The 12713-nt window shown below is 48.1% G+C and overlaps 2 protein-coding genes across 2 annotated transcripts in view; both read right to left on the bottom strand.

Moving 5' to 3' along the window:
• Window positions 1–473, bottom strand: part of myh14 (myosin, heavy chain 14, non-muscle) — a gene marked incomplete at both ends in the record, with an annotated part of 37026 nt that extends 36553 nt beyond the window's left edge. Inside the window, 1 exon segment of the mRNA XM_084444583.1 lies at window positions 297–473. Within this exon segment, the coding sequence (XP_084300709.1) occupies window positions 297–473 (177 nt within the window).
• Window positions 474–7654: 7181 nt separating this feature from the next.
• Window positions 7655–12320, bottom strand: kcnj14 (potassium inwardly rectifying channel subfamily J member 14; the record flags this gene model as incomplete). Its single annotated transcript, XM_084444580.1, has 3 exons — window positions 7655–7891; window positions 8635–8952; window positions 11283–12320. 3 exons carry the CDS (start codon window positions 12318–12320, stop codon window positions 7655–7657), a joined length of 1593 nt encoding a protein of 530 aa, XP_084300706.1.
• Window positions 12321–12713: the final 393 nt, after the last annotated feature.

Raw genomic sequence — 12713 nt, 5'->3', positions numbered from 1 at the left:
CTAGTCACCTGCTGAATATACAGAGCCCTGAAAACAGACATGACTAACTATGTATATATGTAGGGGTGAGACCTATGCCCCCCCCCCCCCCCCATTGCTCTCTGTAAAGTGCATTGTGTTGCCTCTGTGTATGACATGCGCTATACAAATAAAGTTTGATTTGATTTTGAATTGAACTAACAGTACATTCTATAGACAGAGCAGCTGATAGAAGGGGAGGCCACGCCCTGCTTTGGGAAGACCAGCCCTGGGCCACACCCTTATCTTGTAGGCCCCGCCCCCGGTCCCCAGCTCACCTCAAAGCCATGCTTCTCAGACGGAACCCAGACTAGCCTCTTGGCCGCCCAGTCGGCCTGGCTGGAGGCCGAGAACACGTGACCGGTGGACGAGGAGGAAGTGGGCGACCCTGGCCCCGCCCCCGACGACAGGAAGCGGGTGACATCGTTGGCACCGCCTCCTGATGGCCTGGACATGGTACTGCTGGCACTGATGGGAGGAGAGAGGGAAGACAGGAAAGAGGCATGAGGGGTTGGCAAGGAGACAAGTGAGACAAGGCATCTTCTGGTGTAGACCTAATCTTGTCACTTGAGTGTGTGTGTGTGTGTGTGTGTGTGTGTGCGTGTCCTGTACAGTTGTGTGTGAATTGATGCGTCAGTGACTGGGGCATGTAGGCTTAGGCTGCTCTTGGAAACTGACAGTGATGTGATCTTGCTTTATCATGCTCGCACACACACACACACACACACACACACACACACACACACACACACACACACAGCCCACATACAGCAGAGATAGTCAGAGATGGCCTAATTGAGGAATAGAGTGAATCAAATAGATGGTCAATAGAGAGAGAGAGAAAGAAGAGGAAGGGAAGGAGAGAGAGAGGAGGCGGAGGGAAGGAGAGAGAGGGACAGAGAGACAGAGGAGGGGGAGGGAAGGAGAGAGAGAGAGGGACAGAGAGACAGAGGAGGGGGAGGGAAGGAGAGAGAGAGGAGAGAGACAGACAGAGGAGGGGGAGGGAAGGAGAGAGAGAGGGACAGAGAGACAGAGGAGGGGGAGGGAAGGAGAGAGAGAGGAGAGAGAGACAGAGGAGGGGGAGGGAAGGAGAGAGAGAGGAGAGAAACAGACAGATGAGTGGGAGGGAAGGAGAGAGAGAGAGGAGAGAGGGAGAGAGGAGGGGGAGGGAGAGGGAGTGACAGGAGGGGGAGGGAAGGAGAGAGAGAGGAGGATGAGGGAAGGAGAGAGAGAGGAGTGGGAGGGAAGGAGAGAGAGAGGAGGGGGGGAGAGAGAGAGGAGAGAGGAGTGGGAGGGAGAGACAGAGATACATCAACTGACTGTAAACTGACATGACATTCTGGGTTGAGACTCAGAAAAGGAGGGATGGAGAGAGAGAGGAGGAAAGAGGGACAAACATGAGAAAGAGAGAGACAGAGAATGAGACAAAGAGAGAAAGACAGATAAAGAGAGAGATAGCAGCAGCTAAGATGGGGTTCCACAGTATCAGAACCACAGAGATCCTTTCATGATCTGGTGGAGAGGAGAAGTTGCTGATCTCTGTGGAACAACAGACAGAGAACCTGTTTCCTCTTGTTTCTACTTCCTCTACAGTGTTCTTAATCTGACTGACTCATCTCAAGTACGAGGTGCCTTAGTTTGACTATGGATGAACAGATGACCAAAGTCAACCACTTTGTAACAATCATTCAGGATAACTGATCGCTTATTGTGACAGGTTGGGACTTGTCTCAATAGTTCTCTAAATACCTTTCTTCCACTCATTAATATCTAGGCTATTATCTACAATCAGTATAGCATCATGTATGTATTTAACTATGTTATTACACGCACCTATTACACAACAGCACCTGCTCAGACTGACAGACAGATCCGTTACAGTGCCCGAGCCATCAGTCGGACTAGGGCTGTTAACAGTTAATCGACTATCGATTAATTGCCGATAAGAACTTACTCGAGTAAGATTTGATTACTCGATTAATTGCTTGTTAATGGAACAGAACTTTTTTTTTAATGAACGTTATCAACAAGAGTTGCGTGAAATGTAATTATGATTCAAGATCTGACTGCACATGAGGGCACCACGCCATGGAGTGAAGGCTACTTTTGGGATGCTGGGAAATTTCAACAACACAGCGGAAGAAAGACACAAAAATGAAGCGCGGGACGTTATGGATTAATGAAATTCCTTGACATTTGCAACCCAAAGTCGGACCAGATGCAACCGTTTGTTTGAAATTACCGTGAACCGTACAGCTGCTGCTCAAGGCCTTAAGGAGCCACAGCCTCCCACAGCATGATAACGGATGTCACTACAACTCTAGCGACAGGCTTTCTGCAGTCCTGCTGGCTCCAGTGTGTGTGTATTCTAAACAATTGATCATACTGCCGGTATGTCATCTGACCTGATTCTTCCTGGTCCTCTGGTGGCCCATGTCTGGGCTATGTCCCCAGCTAACACTACCTGTCTCTGGATCAGCCTCACCAGAGAATAGCCCCTAAATCACTCACCAGGCTCCACACACACACACACTTTTTTAATTATTACACAATGACATAAAGGAAGCTTCTCTTCTTGCCTTCTCCCCTCCATCTGCACTGTATCTGAGTTGTAGACCCCAGTTCATTGTCCATCCCCTGTCCATACAACTACCACTGGGTGAAATAGATGTGTTGTTTATTCCTTGCACCAAATGAAATGCGGTCAGGCAACTGAGTGACCAATATGAAGGCCTAATCAAATTTAGATGGGAAGCTCGGTGAAAAGAGAAACCTCATTTCATGCTAGAATAAGAAATGTCTTCTATTAGGTTACTGCTGAAGCAGCCTTATCATATTTTCGATCAGCGTGTTTGTAGCCTAGGTTGTTCACCAGAAAACAAAGCCAGGCACAGCACAACTGAAAGGGTCTCGCTTTTTGGTGACTGACTGACTGACTGACTGACTGACTGACTGACTGACTGACTGACCGCCAGCACCCGAGATGCAAAAAACCCTCCTAATAGACCGCCTCTTTCCCCATAGCAACACCACACCATAAAGACAATGCAGCCGAGTTTGAGCGGAGGTCACTGCGGGGGGCCGTGTGTGTGTGTGTGTGTGTGTGTGTGTGTGTGTGTTGCGGGTGTGTGTAGCAGGGTAGGGGGTGAAGGGGGTCTGGGAACGCCTTTTCTTTAGGGTCGCTTGCAGGAGCAGTGTTAATATTGTAACTTCAGATAAAACTAGTATATCTATGAGGCGATAATAGCTACAGACGATTCTCTCTCGCTCACAGTTAGTCTGTCGTTAATTGGCTGTAACCAGCAGTATTCCCCGGCTATGCATAAACCATGACAAAGACATTACCACACCTCGATCATGCTGTAAATTATTAGGCTATACTGGCCTGCGGGTTACTATCCTCTAGATAAATGGACCGCATAAACACTACAGCGTTAAGAGCTTCATATAACAAATAAAAGGGATTAATAATAATAGCAATAACAGTTTAGTAGCCTAGTGAATGCATCATTACGCTGTCATAAATAGGCCTATCTTAGTCTTCTAATAAATCATCTTCAATAGCCTAATAGCCTATACCGCTATGCAGTTGACATAATTACATAGCACAAATGGTAGGCTAGCTCTAGGCTAATATTATCATAAAAAACAATTCATTCCCTATCATGTTTCCCCACACGTATTCAAATATTCGCAGGCCTGCATGCTAACCGGAGAGCCACGCCGCCGGTCCCTGGCCGCTCCTGGGTGTCATTTTCGGCGTTATGCCACCGCATATAGACTAACCTAGACGAACCTAGCGGGGCTAGCAAGTAGCCAGCCCCGGTGAAATATGATACGACGCCTTTCAATATATATTAAACTACCTACGACCGAATTAGAGTATAATTGTTAAACAGCTCACCTTCAGAATCTTCTCCGGGACGTCCGTTGATAAGGCAGGAGCACGAGGAGAATGGGAATAAGGCGGTTTCTTTTTTCACTGACTGATATGTAGCGCGAGGTGTGTAGGCTACCGCAAATGCGGCTTTTATCATCACACCGCTCTCTCGGTGGCGGCCGCACACACACACATCCCCGGTGAGAATAAAACAGAGCGAGTGAAAAAGAAGAAGGGCAAGGCCCTAACTTCAGCACCGCAAAAGCCCTTCCCGCATGTACACCAATCAAACGTAAGAACATAGGTTTTGGTCACGCCTTAGAAATTGGCTTCGAATTAAAATCTACAACCACTTTCTACACCCGCCCTTTGAATGAGACAAGTCTGTCCCGCCCCTTAGCTGGCAAATAAAGTACCAGACGACGAACGGGACTTGAGATGACACAACAGCCACAAAGGCTAACCAATCGAAAGGAAGTTTGGGCTGGTCCATAAATGATTGAGTTGCAAAACAGCCAATAGAAACGAGTGGCAGGTGCGCCCGTGCAGCGTTCCCTCGGTGGGGTAGTGAGAGTTGCACGTCTTTGTTGAGCATCGGTAATGATGTCTGTCACTCGACTGCTGGGTGTATCCACTAGACACTGGTCTGCGGTCACACAGAAAGAATGAGTGGCCTATGCATGGTGAACTGATTTTGAAACTGTGCGGTCTGCGAACAAACTTTCTGAGCTACCCCCGGATTATCCACCATGTCTCCAAGTCGTTTTAAGGAGTCTGTGGTGTTGATGTTTGCCTTAACTGCACCCACTGAGGTTAGCTGTGCAGCTGTGCATTGTTTAGAATGAATCTGTGTAATGTTTATTGTCACTGAGTCAGTGATGTTGAACAGACTGATTTCCCATATTCTATTCCATTATATTCAATGTTTAAACCTGTTAGGTTTATTGCAGATGTGCAATCTAATAATCCATATTAATCTAGGGTAATATTTGCATGGACCAGAAAATAATTGAGTTCATGACACTTCAGAGTGCAAGGGAAGCACTAGGCCTACTCAGCATTCTCTAACTAAATCCCAAGCAGCAAACAAAAAGATTCACAAGTCAGTCATGTGTTTTATTTCCTCTATATCTCCAACTTCTTTCAATTTGAAAGAGAAACAGTAGTGAAATTACATTTGAGTGATACCACAGGGGGGGACTTTAACAGTAGAAAAGACAATGCTATGTCTGATGTCACCTGTGTCACCAGCTGAAAAGACTATGGCCTGAAAATGCATTTTACATGCACTGAAATCTAATCAAGCAACAGACCAGGTAATAATCAAGTAATTAATCTGGATAGTATTTTTGTGTGGGGTGCATTAAAAAAGACTAACACAGGGGCTTGTTTGCTGGTGGTCTGGGCTCATGTTACTGTACATTCCTTGGAAGTGGAGCAGGCAGAGACAGACAGAGACTGGTCCTCGCCTCCCACATACAGTATAAATAGAACTTGGCCAGTCAGACGGAAGCCAGAGGCAGACTAAGGAACGACACAAACACTGAATAAATGTCAATTAATAACATTAATAATTACAGATATCTTATCAAACCATAGAATCAGCTTTTATAAAGTTAAAACAATATGATTACTATCTGTTCATTGTGCTGAGTTGCTACAGTGCGTTCTATGCATGTGCAGTTCAAAAACATTCCAGTTTCGCTCTCAGTGCTGTTGCAGAAATGAATCCATGATATTCTTTCCAGGTGCCATTAAACGTCATATTACATCAGTGCAATGATACAGCGCAGATTTCCAGAATGGGCAGCAGGCCTGACTGGATGATGTTTACACATCATCTGGTAGTGACATCAGAATACCCAGAATTCATTATCAATCAGTATTGGTCCAAAACACTTTACATGAAGTTGCTGCTGGCCTGGAGTTACTCTAATCTGTTTTGCAAATGTACTGTGGTGTACACACAGCTTGTAGAATATGTGCTGTAACAAGATGGAATTGCAATTCAAGTAAACTGTCCAAATGAATGAGAGTAATTACTGGACAATTGTAATACTATAATTCATAAACTCACCTATTTGACACCAGTGAAACTTTATGTAAAGAGTGACCAATCGCTATATTTTCCAATTACACACAATGTAGCCTACCATATAATAAGTGAACAGGTGTTTGACAAAACATCACTCTTATTATGAGTTGTAGGAAGCAACAAAATAGCCGTGCAGTAGAAAATCAAGTTTAAAGCGTGCATTGTTGCAGATGAAGTGTAAGTTACAAAATGAAATAAAAATCCCATGCATTTTTGTTTTAAAGGCACCACCCAATGTACTGGTTCCTTACTTGCGTGAGACAAACACCAACAAAATAAGAACTACAGAACACAATCTGTGAATCTATTCTACAGCACAGAAGCTCCATCTACATCCTCAGCTCTATCAGTGCAGTTGCAAGTTATCCCAGTTCACAGTCTTAACCCTGAGTCTAGCTCCGCCCCCTCCGCCCTGACAGGGAGACGCAGAGTGTGAGGTCATTAGTGCACACGCACGGGGGCCAAGATGGCCGCTCAGCTGGTCCCTGTCTTCACAGTCCCAAATCTGAGTGGCCTGCCAGGGCAGACGCGCTGTCCAGAACAGACTGTCCATTCACCACCAGAGTCCAACACCAGTTGAGCAACACACACAGTTTTCTCTCAGTTAACAAAATTTATAACATACCTCAGAAAATTGGAACAAAGAATCTAAGATGACATACATTCAAACAACCAAACTTTCATATCAACATAACACTGATACCGTTCCATAAATGACCGCAGTGGACTCAGAACTACAATCGTAATGCTTTTAGTGCTGACACTGCACTCTGCTAAACACTAATGTTTGGTTATATGAAGCAAATAAACAATTAATAATAGTACATTACAAAGGGAAAATAAAACAGTAAAATACAGTACAAGAAACTGCTTAAAATCGCAGCTTATTTTTCTCAATTATTTTGTTCCACATTTGCTCAAACAAGTAGTCCAACACTCAATGAAGAACGCAACACACCGCAGGCTCCAACCGTAACAGACAAACCATACTTACCAGAACCATAAACATAAAAAAACTAACATCATCATCATGATCATCTCCATATGTGGGGGTAGCAGTTGCATGTTGGAGCCAGCAGGGGGCGGTGTCGCTTCTCCTGTCGGCTACGTGCTGGAGCAAGTGTGATGCAGTGGTGGTGGTGGTGACGGGCCGGCTCCCTGAGATTCACAGCAGTTGTAATGATTCGGAAAGACCGCCAGGTCCAATCAGCCTGTCCAGGTCCAACCAGCCTGTCCCTGTCTCTCTTTATCTAGCTCTCTGTTGTTTTGCCTTGCTCTGTGAGCCCATACCCAATCTATTCCACGGTCTGACGATCTGTTGAGATCTGATGGTCTCTCAAACTGTTCTCTGCCTCTTTGTCGCTGACTTCCCTGAGCTACTCTGTACTGTAGTGGGACTTCCTCCATTTCACCTCTCTCTCTCTCTCTCTCTCTCTCTCTCTCTCTCTCTCTCTCTCTCTCTCTCTCTCTCTCTCTCTCTCACTCTTTCTCTCCATCCCTCTCTCCCTCTTATCTGTGACATTGCCCCTTCTTTCTCTCTGCAGTACCTCTCCTTTGCTCTCTCATCCTCTTTCTCTCCGTCTGTCTCTGTATCCCTTACTTGTCGTGAACCCGGGTCACTTCTTGTGACCTCTGACCCCGTGACCCCCCGTTCCCCAGGGTCAGTTGGTGTGGGGGTGCTCTGAGTGGGGGGGCTGCCCGGGCGACGAAGAGGGGCTGTGGGGGTTGGGGTCGCGGTCGGGGTCGTCGTCCGGGGAGACGAGCTGCAGAGCCACCTCGTTCTCGTAGCAGAAGGAGGATCGCGACCCCTGGATGAACTTCTGCTCGGCCAGATCCTTAGCGCTGCAGGAGGGGGTGCTGGGGATCTCGTAGGTCCTGTGGAAGAACGAATAGTCCACCTATAGAGGAGGAGAAGGGGAAAGCATGAGAAAAGGATTGGGATGTAGCATAGGACACCCAGATACTGTTGGAGCCAATTTTGGAAAGAAAATTATTTGTATATATTAAATGAACAATTACTCCACCCGATGGACATCTGTGAAAGCCAAGGACAGGAAATATAGTCCACACACGGACACATGGCTTCCTCCCAATTTAGACAGGGGTGCTGGTCATGGTAGATGCCATCGGGGAACTTCTAGTCAAGTAGTCAGTATCCTATCCTACCCAAGCTTTGATTTATGTACGCTTTTGTTTTGAATTAGAAAGTTATTTGAACTTGGATTGTTTGGTTGGACGGAAACACACGAGCACGCATCACACAACCAAACCCGTGCACAAACACACACTCATACACAACTCACAACCAAACCCATGCACAAACACACACTCATACACACTAAAGCAAGCTGGAATCACCAACCAAGAAAATAAGAATTCAAAGAAAGTGAATCAAATTATTGGGAATGTATGGGAAACACGTTGACCTGATCCGTATGCATCTAATGGAATTGGCTTAAGTGGAACATTAGAAAAGGTCAAATTTGGTGTACATGTGTGCAGTCATATTACCATGCTATTATAATGTAATTACAATAGCATTACCACATGTTTCAGAACCTCAAGACACCATTTCTCCTTCCTCTCCTCTGCTATCTCCATGCCTTTCTCCATCTATCTCCCTCTGTCTTCACCCACTCACCTGGTAGCAGTCTTTCCTGTCGAAGAGCACGGGTTCAAAGCGGTGTCCCCACAGGATCTCCGAGGCCAGGTAGGAGCTCCGGCACTGTGTGGTCATGGCCGTGGCCTCCACCATGCCCTCTAGGATCACCACCACCTCTAGCTCAGAGTCCCCCTCCAGCGCCCGCCGGTCCATCTCGAAGAACGGGGACTCGTCATCGATCTCGTGGATGACGGTGACCGGCGAGACCAGGAAGATGCGGTCGGTGCCGTCGTCGAAGCCCACATTGATGTCGACGTTGTCCAGCGGGAGGAACTCCCCCTCCAGGGTCACCCTCGGCTGGGGGAGAGGAGAGAGAGGAGGGGTGGAGAGAGAGGAAGGGAGAGGTGGAGAGAGTAGAGGAGGGGTGGAGAGAGAGGAGGGGAGGGGTGGAGAGAGAGGAGGGGAGAGGTTTTGAGAAGGGAGAGCAGGACAGAGGGAAGAAAGAAGCAGAGAGAGTAAAAACGGAGAAAGAGAGAAGCGAAGCACTCTTGAACGCAGTACATCAGTACATTTTAAGATGCAATTTAAGATTAAAACGACTAACAGGAGATGTGAAACAAGTCCATTAGTAATATCTAACAGAGCCAGCAACTAAAGCCGATAGCATTAGGCCACGTAAAAGAAAGCCAATCGCCTAACACCTCCTGTGGAGCAATCTCAGGCCCAAGCATAGAGGACTCAATCCTCCAGTCCCGTAAAACTCAGCCAGCTGCCCTGTCTCACATCTGACATGGTCAAGCTATTTTGAATTATTTAAATATCTGTTTTATCCAAAGCGCTCTACAGTTTGAGAGCAGTGGGAACATGAGGTAGACGAGGAGCACATGAATCACAGTGGACTGGACACATGAACGACGTCCACACAAACAGACAGGTCACAACACCCGCACTCAAACAAACCTGGGCTAAATTTACTCCCACAAGGCCAGGCAAAGGGGAAGAGGGCACAACACAACCTACAAAACACACTGAGCCAGATTTGGAACACACACACACGCACGCACACACACACGCACACAGGAAAGTGGGAGGATGGGAGACGATTGTTTTGAGTTAAGGAATCTGAGGAAAATTAATCCGTGGTAAATCTTATAAACCGCTGAGGGAGAATGAAACAAGGTCTCATCAGCTACAGACCACAGAATACTGACCAGATGGCCTGGTCACTCTCTCTCTCTCTCTCTCTCCATGCTACAGGTCATTCATTCCTGTCTTTTTCAATCACTAGAGCCCAGTGCCTGTAGTGCATGTGTGCGTGCGTGTGTGTGCGAGCATGTGTGTGCGTGCATGTGTGTGTGTGCGAGCGTGTGTGCGTGCATGTGTGTGTGTGCGACAAGGTTATTTTAGTTAACGAAAACTAACTAAAAAACAAAAACTAGGTGTGAAAAAACATTTTAGTTAACTGAAATAAAAACAAAAACTAGACTTTACAAAAAAACGATAACTAACTAAAACTGCATTGTGTGTTTTACAAAACTAACTAAAATAAACTAAAATTATAGAGAAAATGTCCTTTTTCATTTCATACATAAGCCTAGTATTTTGGGTGGATATGAAATCTATCCTCCATCTTTTCTTTAGCTGTGTCTCTGAGCAGGAGTAACCTGACGTGCGCCAGATGGTTTGTTTCACACGGAGTGAAACAACATGAGCTCACGAGATCAGGATACTTTCACCAGGCTAGCGCAGAAGAAGAAAAAAACTAAAACTAATACTGAAACTAATAAAAACTAAACTAAAACTAAGCATTTTCAAAAAATAAAAACTAAACTAAACTAGCAAACCTGCTTTAAAACTAATCAAAACAACTGAAATTGAAAACAAAAAGTTAAAACGATATAAAAATAAAAACTAATGAAAAAAGCAAAACTATTATAACCTTGGTGTGCGAGCATGTGTGTGTGCAAGTGCAGTGGCGTGCTCAGTGAAAAATGAGGGCACCTTGCGTGGCGAGACGTTAACGGGGTGCCAGATAATTTGTATTTGTATTGTCGCGCGAGTTGTTGACGGGGGGGGGACTTGGTTATGATTACTACATAATACTAAATATTCATCTTAAGTATACTGATAGACTCACATGTTGTACCAACAACAAATTCTACCGACATTGGTCGTGTGGTGGTCATCATTGGGCTACGTTAAATCCATTAATTGATTATGTGTAGCGTCTAATAATAATAATAATAATAATACTAATAATCTTTATTTATAGAGCACATTTCAGACATAACGTGCCTCTCAGTGTTCGCGTTTACCGTTGACAAAGGAAGAGAGGGAGGGGAGGGGCACGTGTGTGTGTGTGCGGGGGGGGGGGGGGGGGGGGGATTGATCGAGAATTGATAGATGTCACCATGGGCCACATACAGTAGGCCTACACTGTAAAAGAAAAAAAAAAGTAACTTTCAAAAGGGCACTTGCCTTGTCCAGAGGGCAAAGGGCAGGTGCTCTAGCACCACCTCGTGTCTATCTGTGCACGTCCGTGTGTGTGCAAGCGTGTGTGTGTGCGCGCATGTGTGTGTGTGCGTGTGTGAGTATGTGTGTGTATGCGTGCGCATGTGTGTGTGTGTGTGCGTGCGCATGTGTGTGTGTGTGTGTGAGTATGTGTGTGTGTGCGCCGCCAAGCCCACCTTCAGTAGCTGAGCCCTGACGTGCGCCTCCACCAGGTGGCTCTTTCTCAGGTTCCCGACCCGCCACATCATGCACAGCTTCCCGTCCCTCAGCGCCACCACGGCCGTGTCCGAGAACACCAGCGTCTCGTTGCGCTTCTTGGGCTTGGCGATCTTCGCCATGACCGCCCCGATGATGAAGGCGTCGATGATGCAGCCCACGATGCACTGCAAGACGACCGCCAGCACCGCCAGGGGGCACGCCTCGGTCACGCTGCGGAAGCCGTAACCGATGGACGTCTGCGTCTCCAGGGAGAGCAGGAAGGCCGCCATGAAGCTGTTCACCTGGAGGAAACACGGCTCCTCCCCCTCCGCGTCGTCCGACGACGACGCCCCGCCCCCGGCGTCCCCCGCCCCGGGAGACGACGCCCCCGAGGCGGGGCGGAGGCGGGCGGAGAGGTCGCCGTGCGCGGAGGCGATGAGCCAGAAAACGAAGCCGAAGAGCAGCCAGGAGAGGAGGAAGGAGAGGGTGAAGATGACCAGCATCCATCGCCAGCGGACGTCCACGCAGGTGGTGAAGAGGTCGCTGAGGTAGCGCCGGCCCCTCTCGCTTATGTTGACGAAGGTGACGTTGCAGCGCCCGTCCTTGCCCACAAAGCGCTGGCGGCGCCGGCGGCTCGAACGGCGGGCAGGGCGGCGCCGGCCGGGGGAGGGAGGGGCCGACGGCGAGGACGGACGCCGTTCTCCCCTCCCCCCGACGGCTCCACCCCGAGCGCAGTTCCACCCCGAGTGCCCCCTTCCTCCTCCTGCTCTCATCCCGCCTTCTCCTTCTCCTCCGGCCGACTCCCGCGCCCCGCCCGGCCTCAGCGCACCGCCGCTGCCGCCCTGCAGGGGGAGAGCGCCGCCGTTGCGGCCATGGTTCGGGGAGGGGCTGGTGGGGGTGCTCCCCCCCGCCCGGGCCGCCTCGGCGTCGCTCTGCGCCAGCCTCATGACCTCCTCCTCCTCCACCGGCCCGTCCACCACCGCGCTGAAGCGACGCTTGATCCGCGCCGCTCCCATGATGCACTGGGAAACGTGTCTCGCTAACGTAGCGCTAAGCGCTAAAACCCTGACGCCTCGCAAAGTCTTTACCTGATATTGTAAGTGTGTGATCTTAGGTTCCCTAGAACAGACTTCAGACCTGCAGTCTCTACTTTGAGTGACTCCAAATTCACCTTTTTATGGTGAAACAGGGGAAGAATCCTTCAATTCAAGAGACGCGTGTGAATCCATGCGAGATGAGGGTGAATTCGGCAGTCCTTCCCCGGCCATTGTTCAATAGTCAGTTGTCGTTCTCAGTCTCTGTGCTGGGATGTCCTTCGCTCGTGGACGATGTCCTTACAGCGATATAGTCACTGCAGACTCGTTTGGGTGAAGTGTCACACAACCAATGTCCCAGGTGTCAACAGTAGT

Source organism: Borostomias antarcticus (genome assembly GCF_949987555.1).
Source record: "Borostomias antarcticus genome assembly, chromosome: 10".
Lineage (NCBI taxonomy): Eukaryota > Metazoa > Chordata > Actinopteri > Stomiiformes > Stomiidae > Borostomias > Borostomias antarcticus.
The sequence above is the reverse complement of the archived record's forward strand: the minus strand, read 5'-3'. Positions and strand labels throughout refer to the sequence as shown.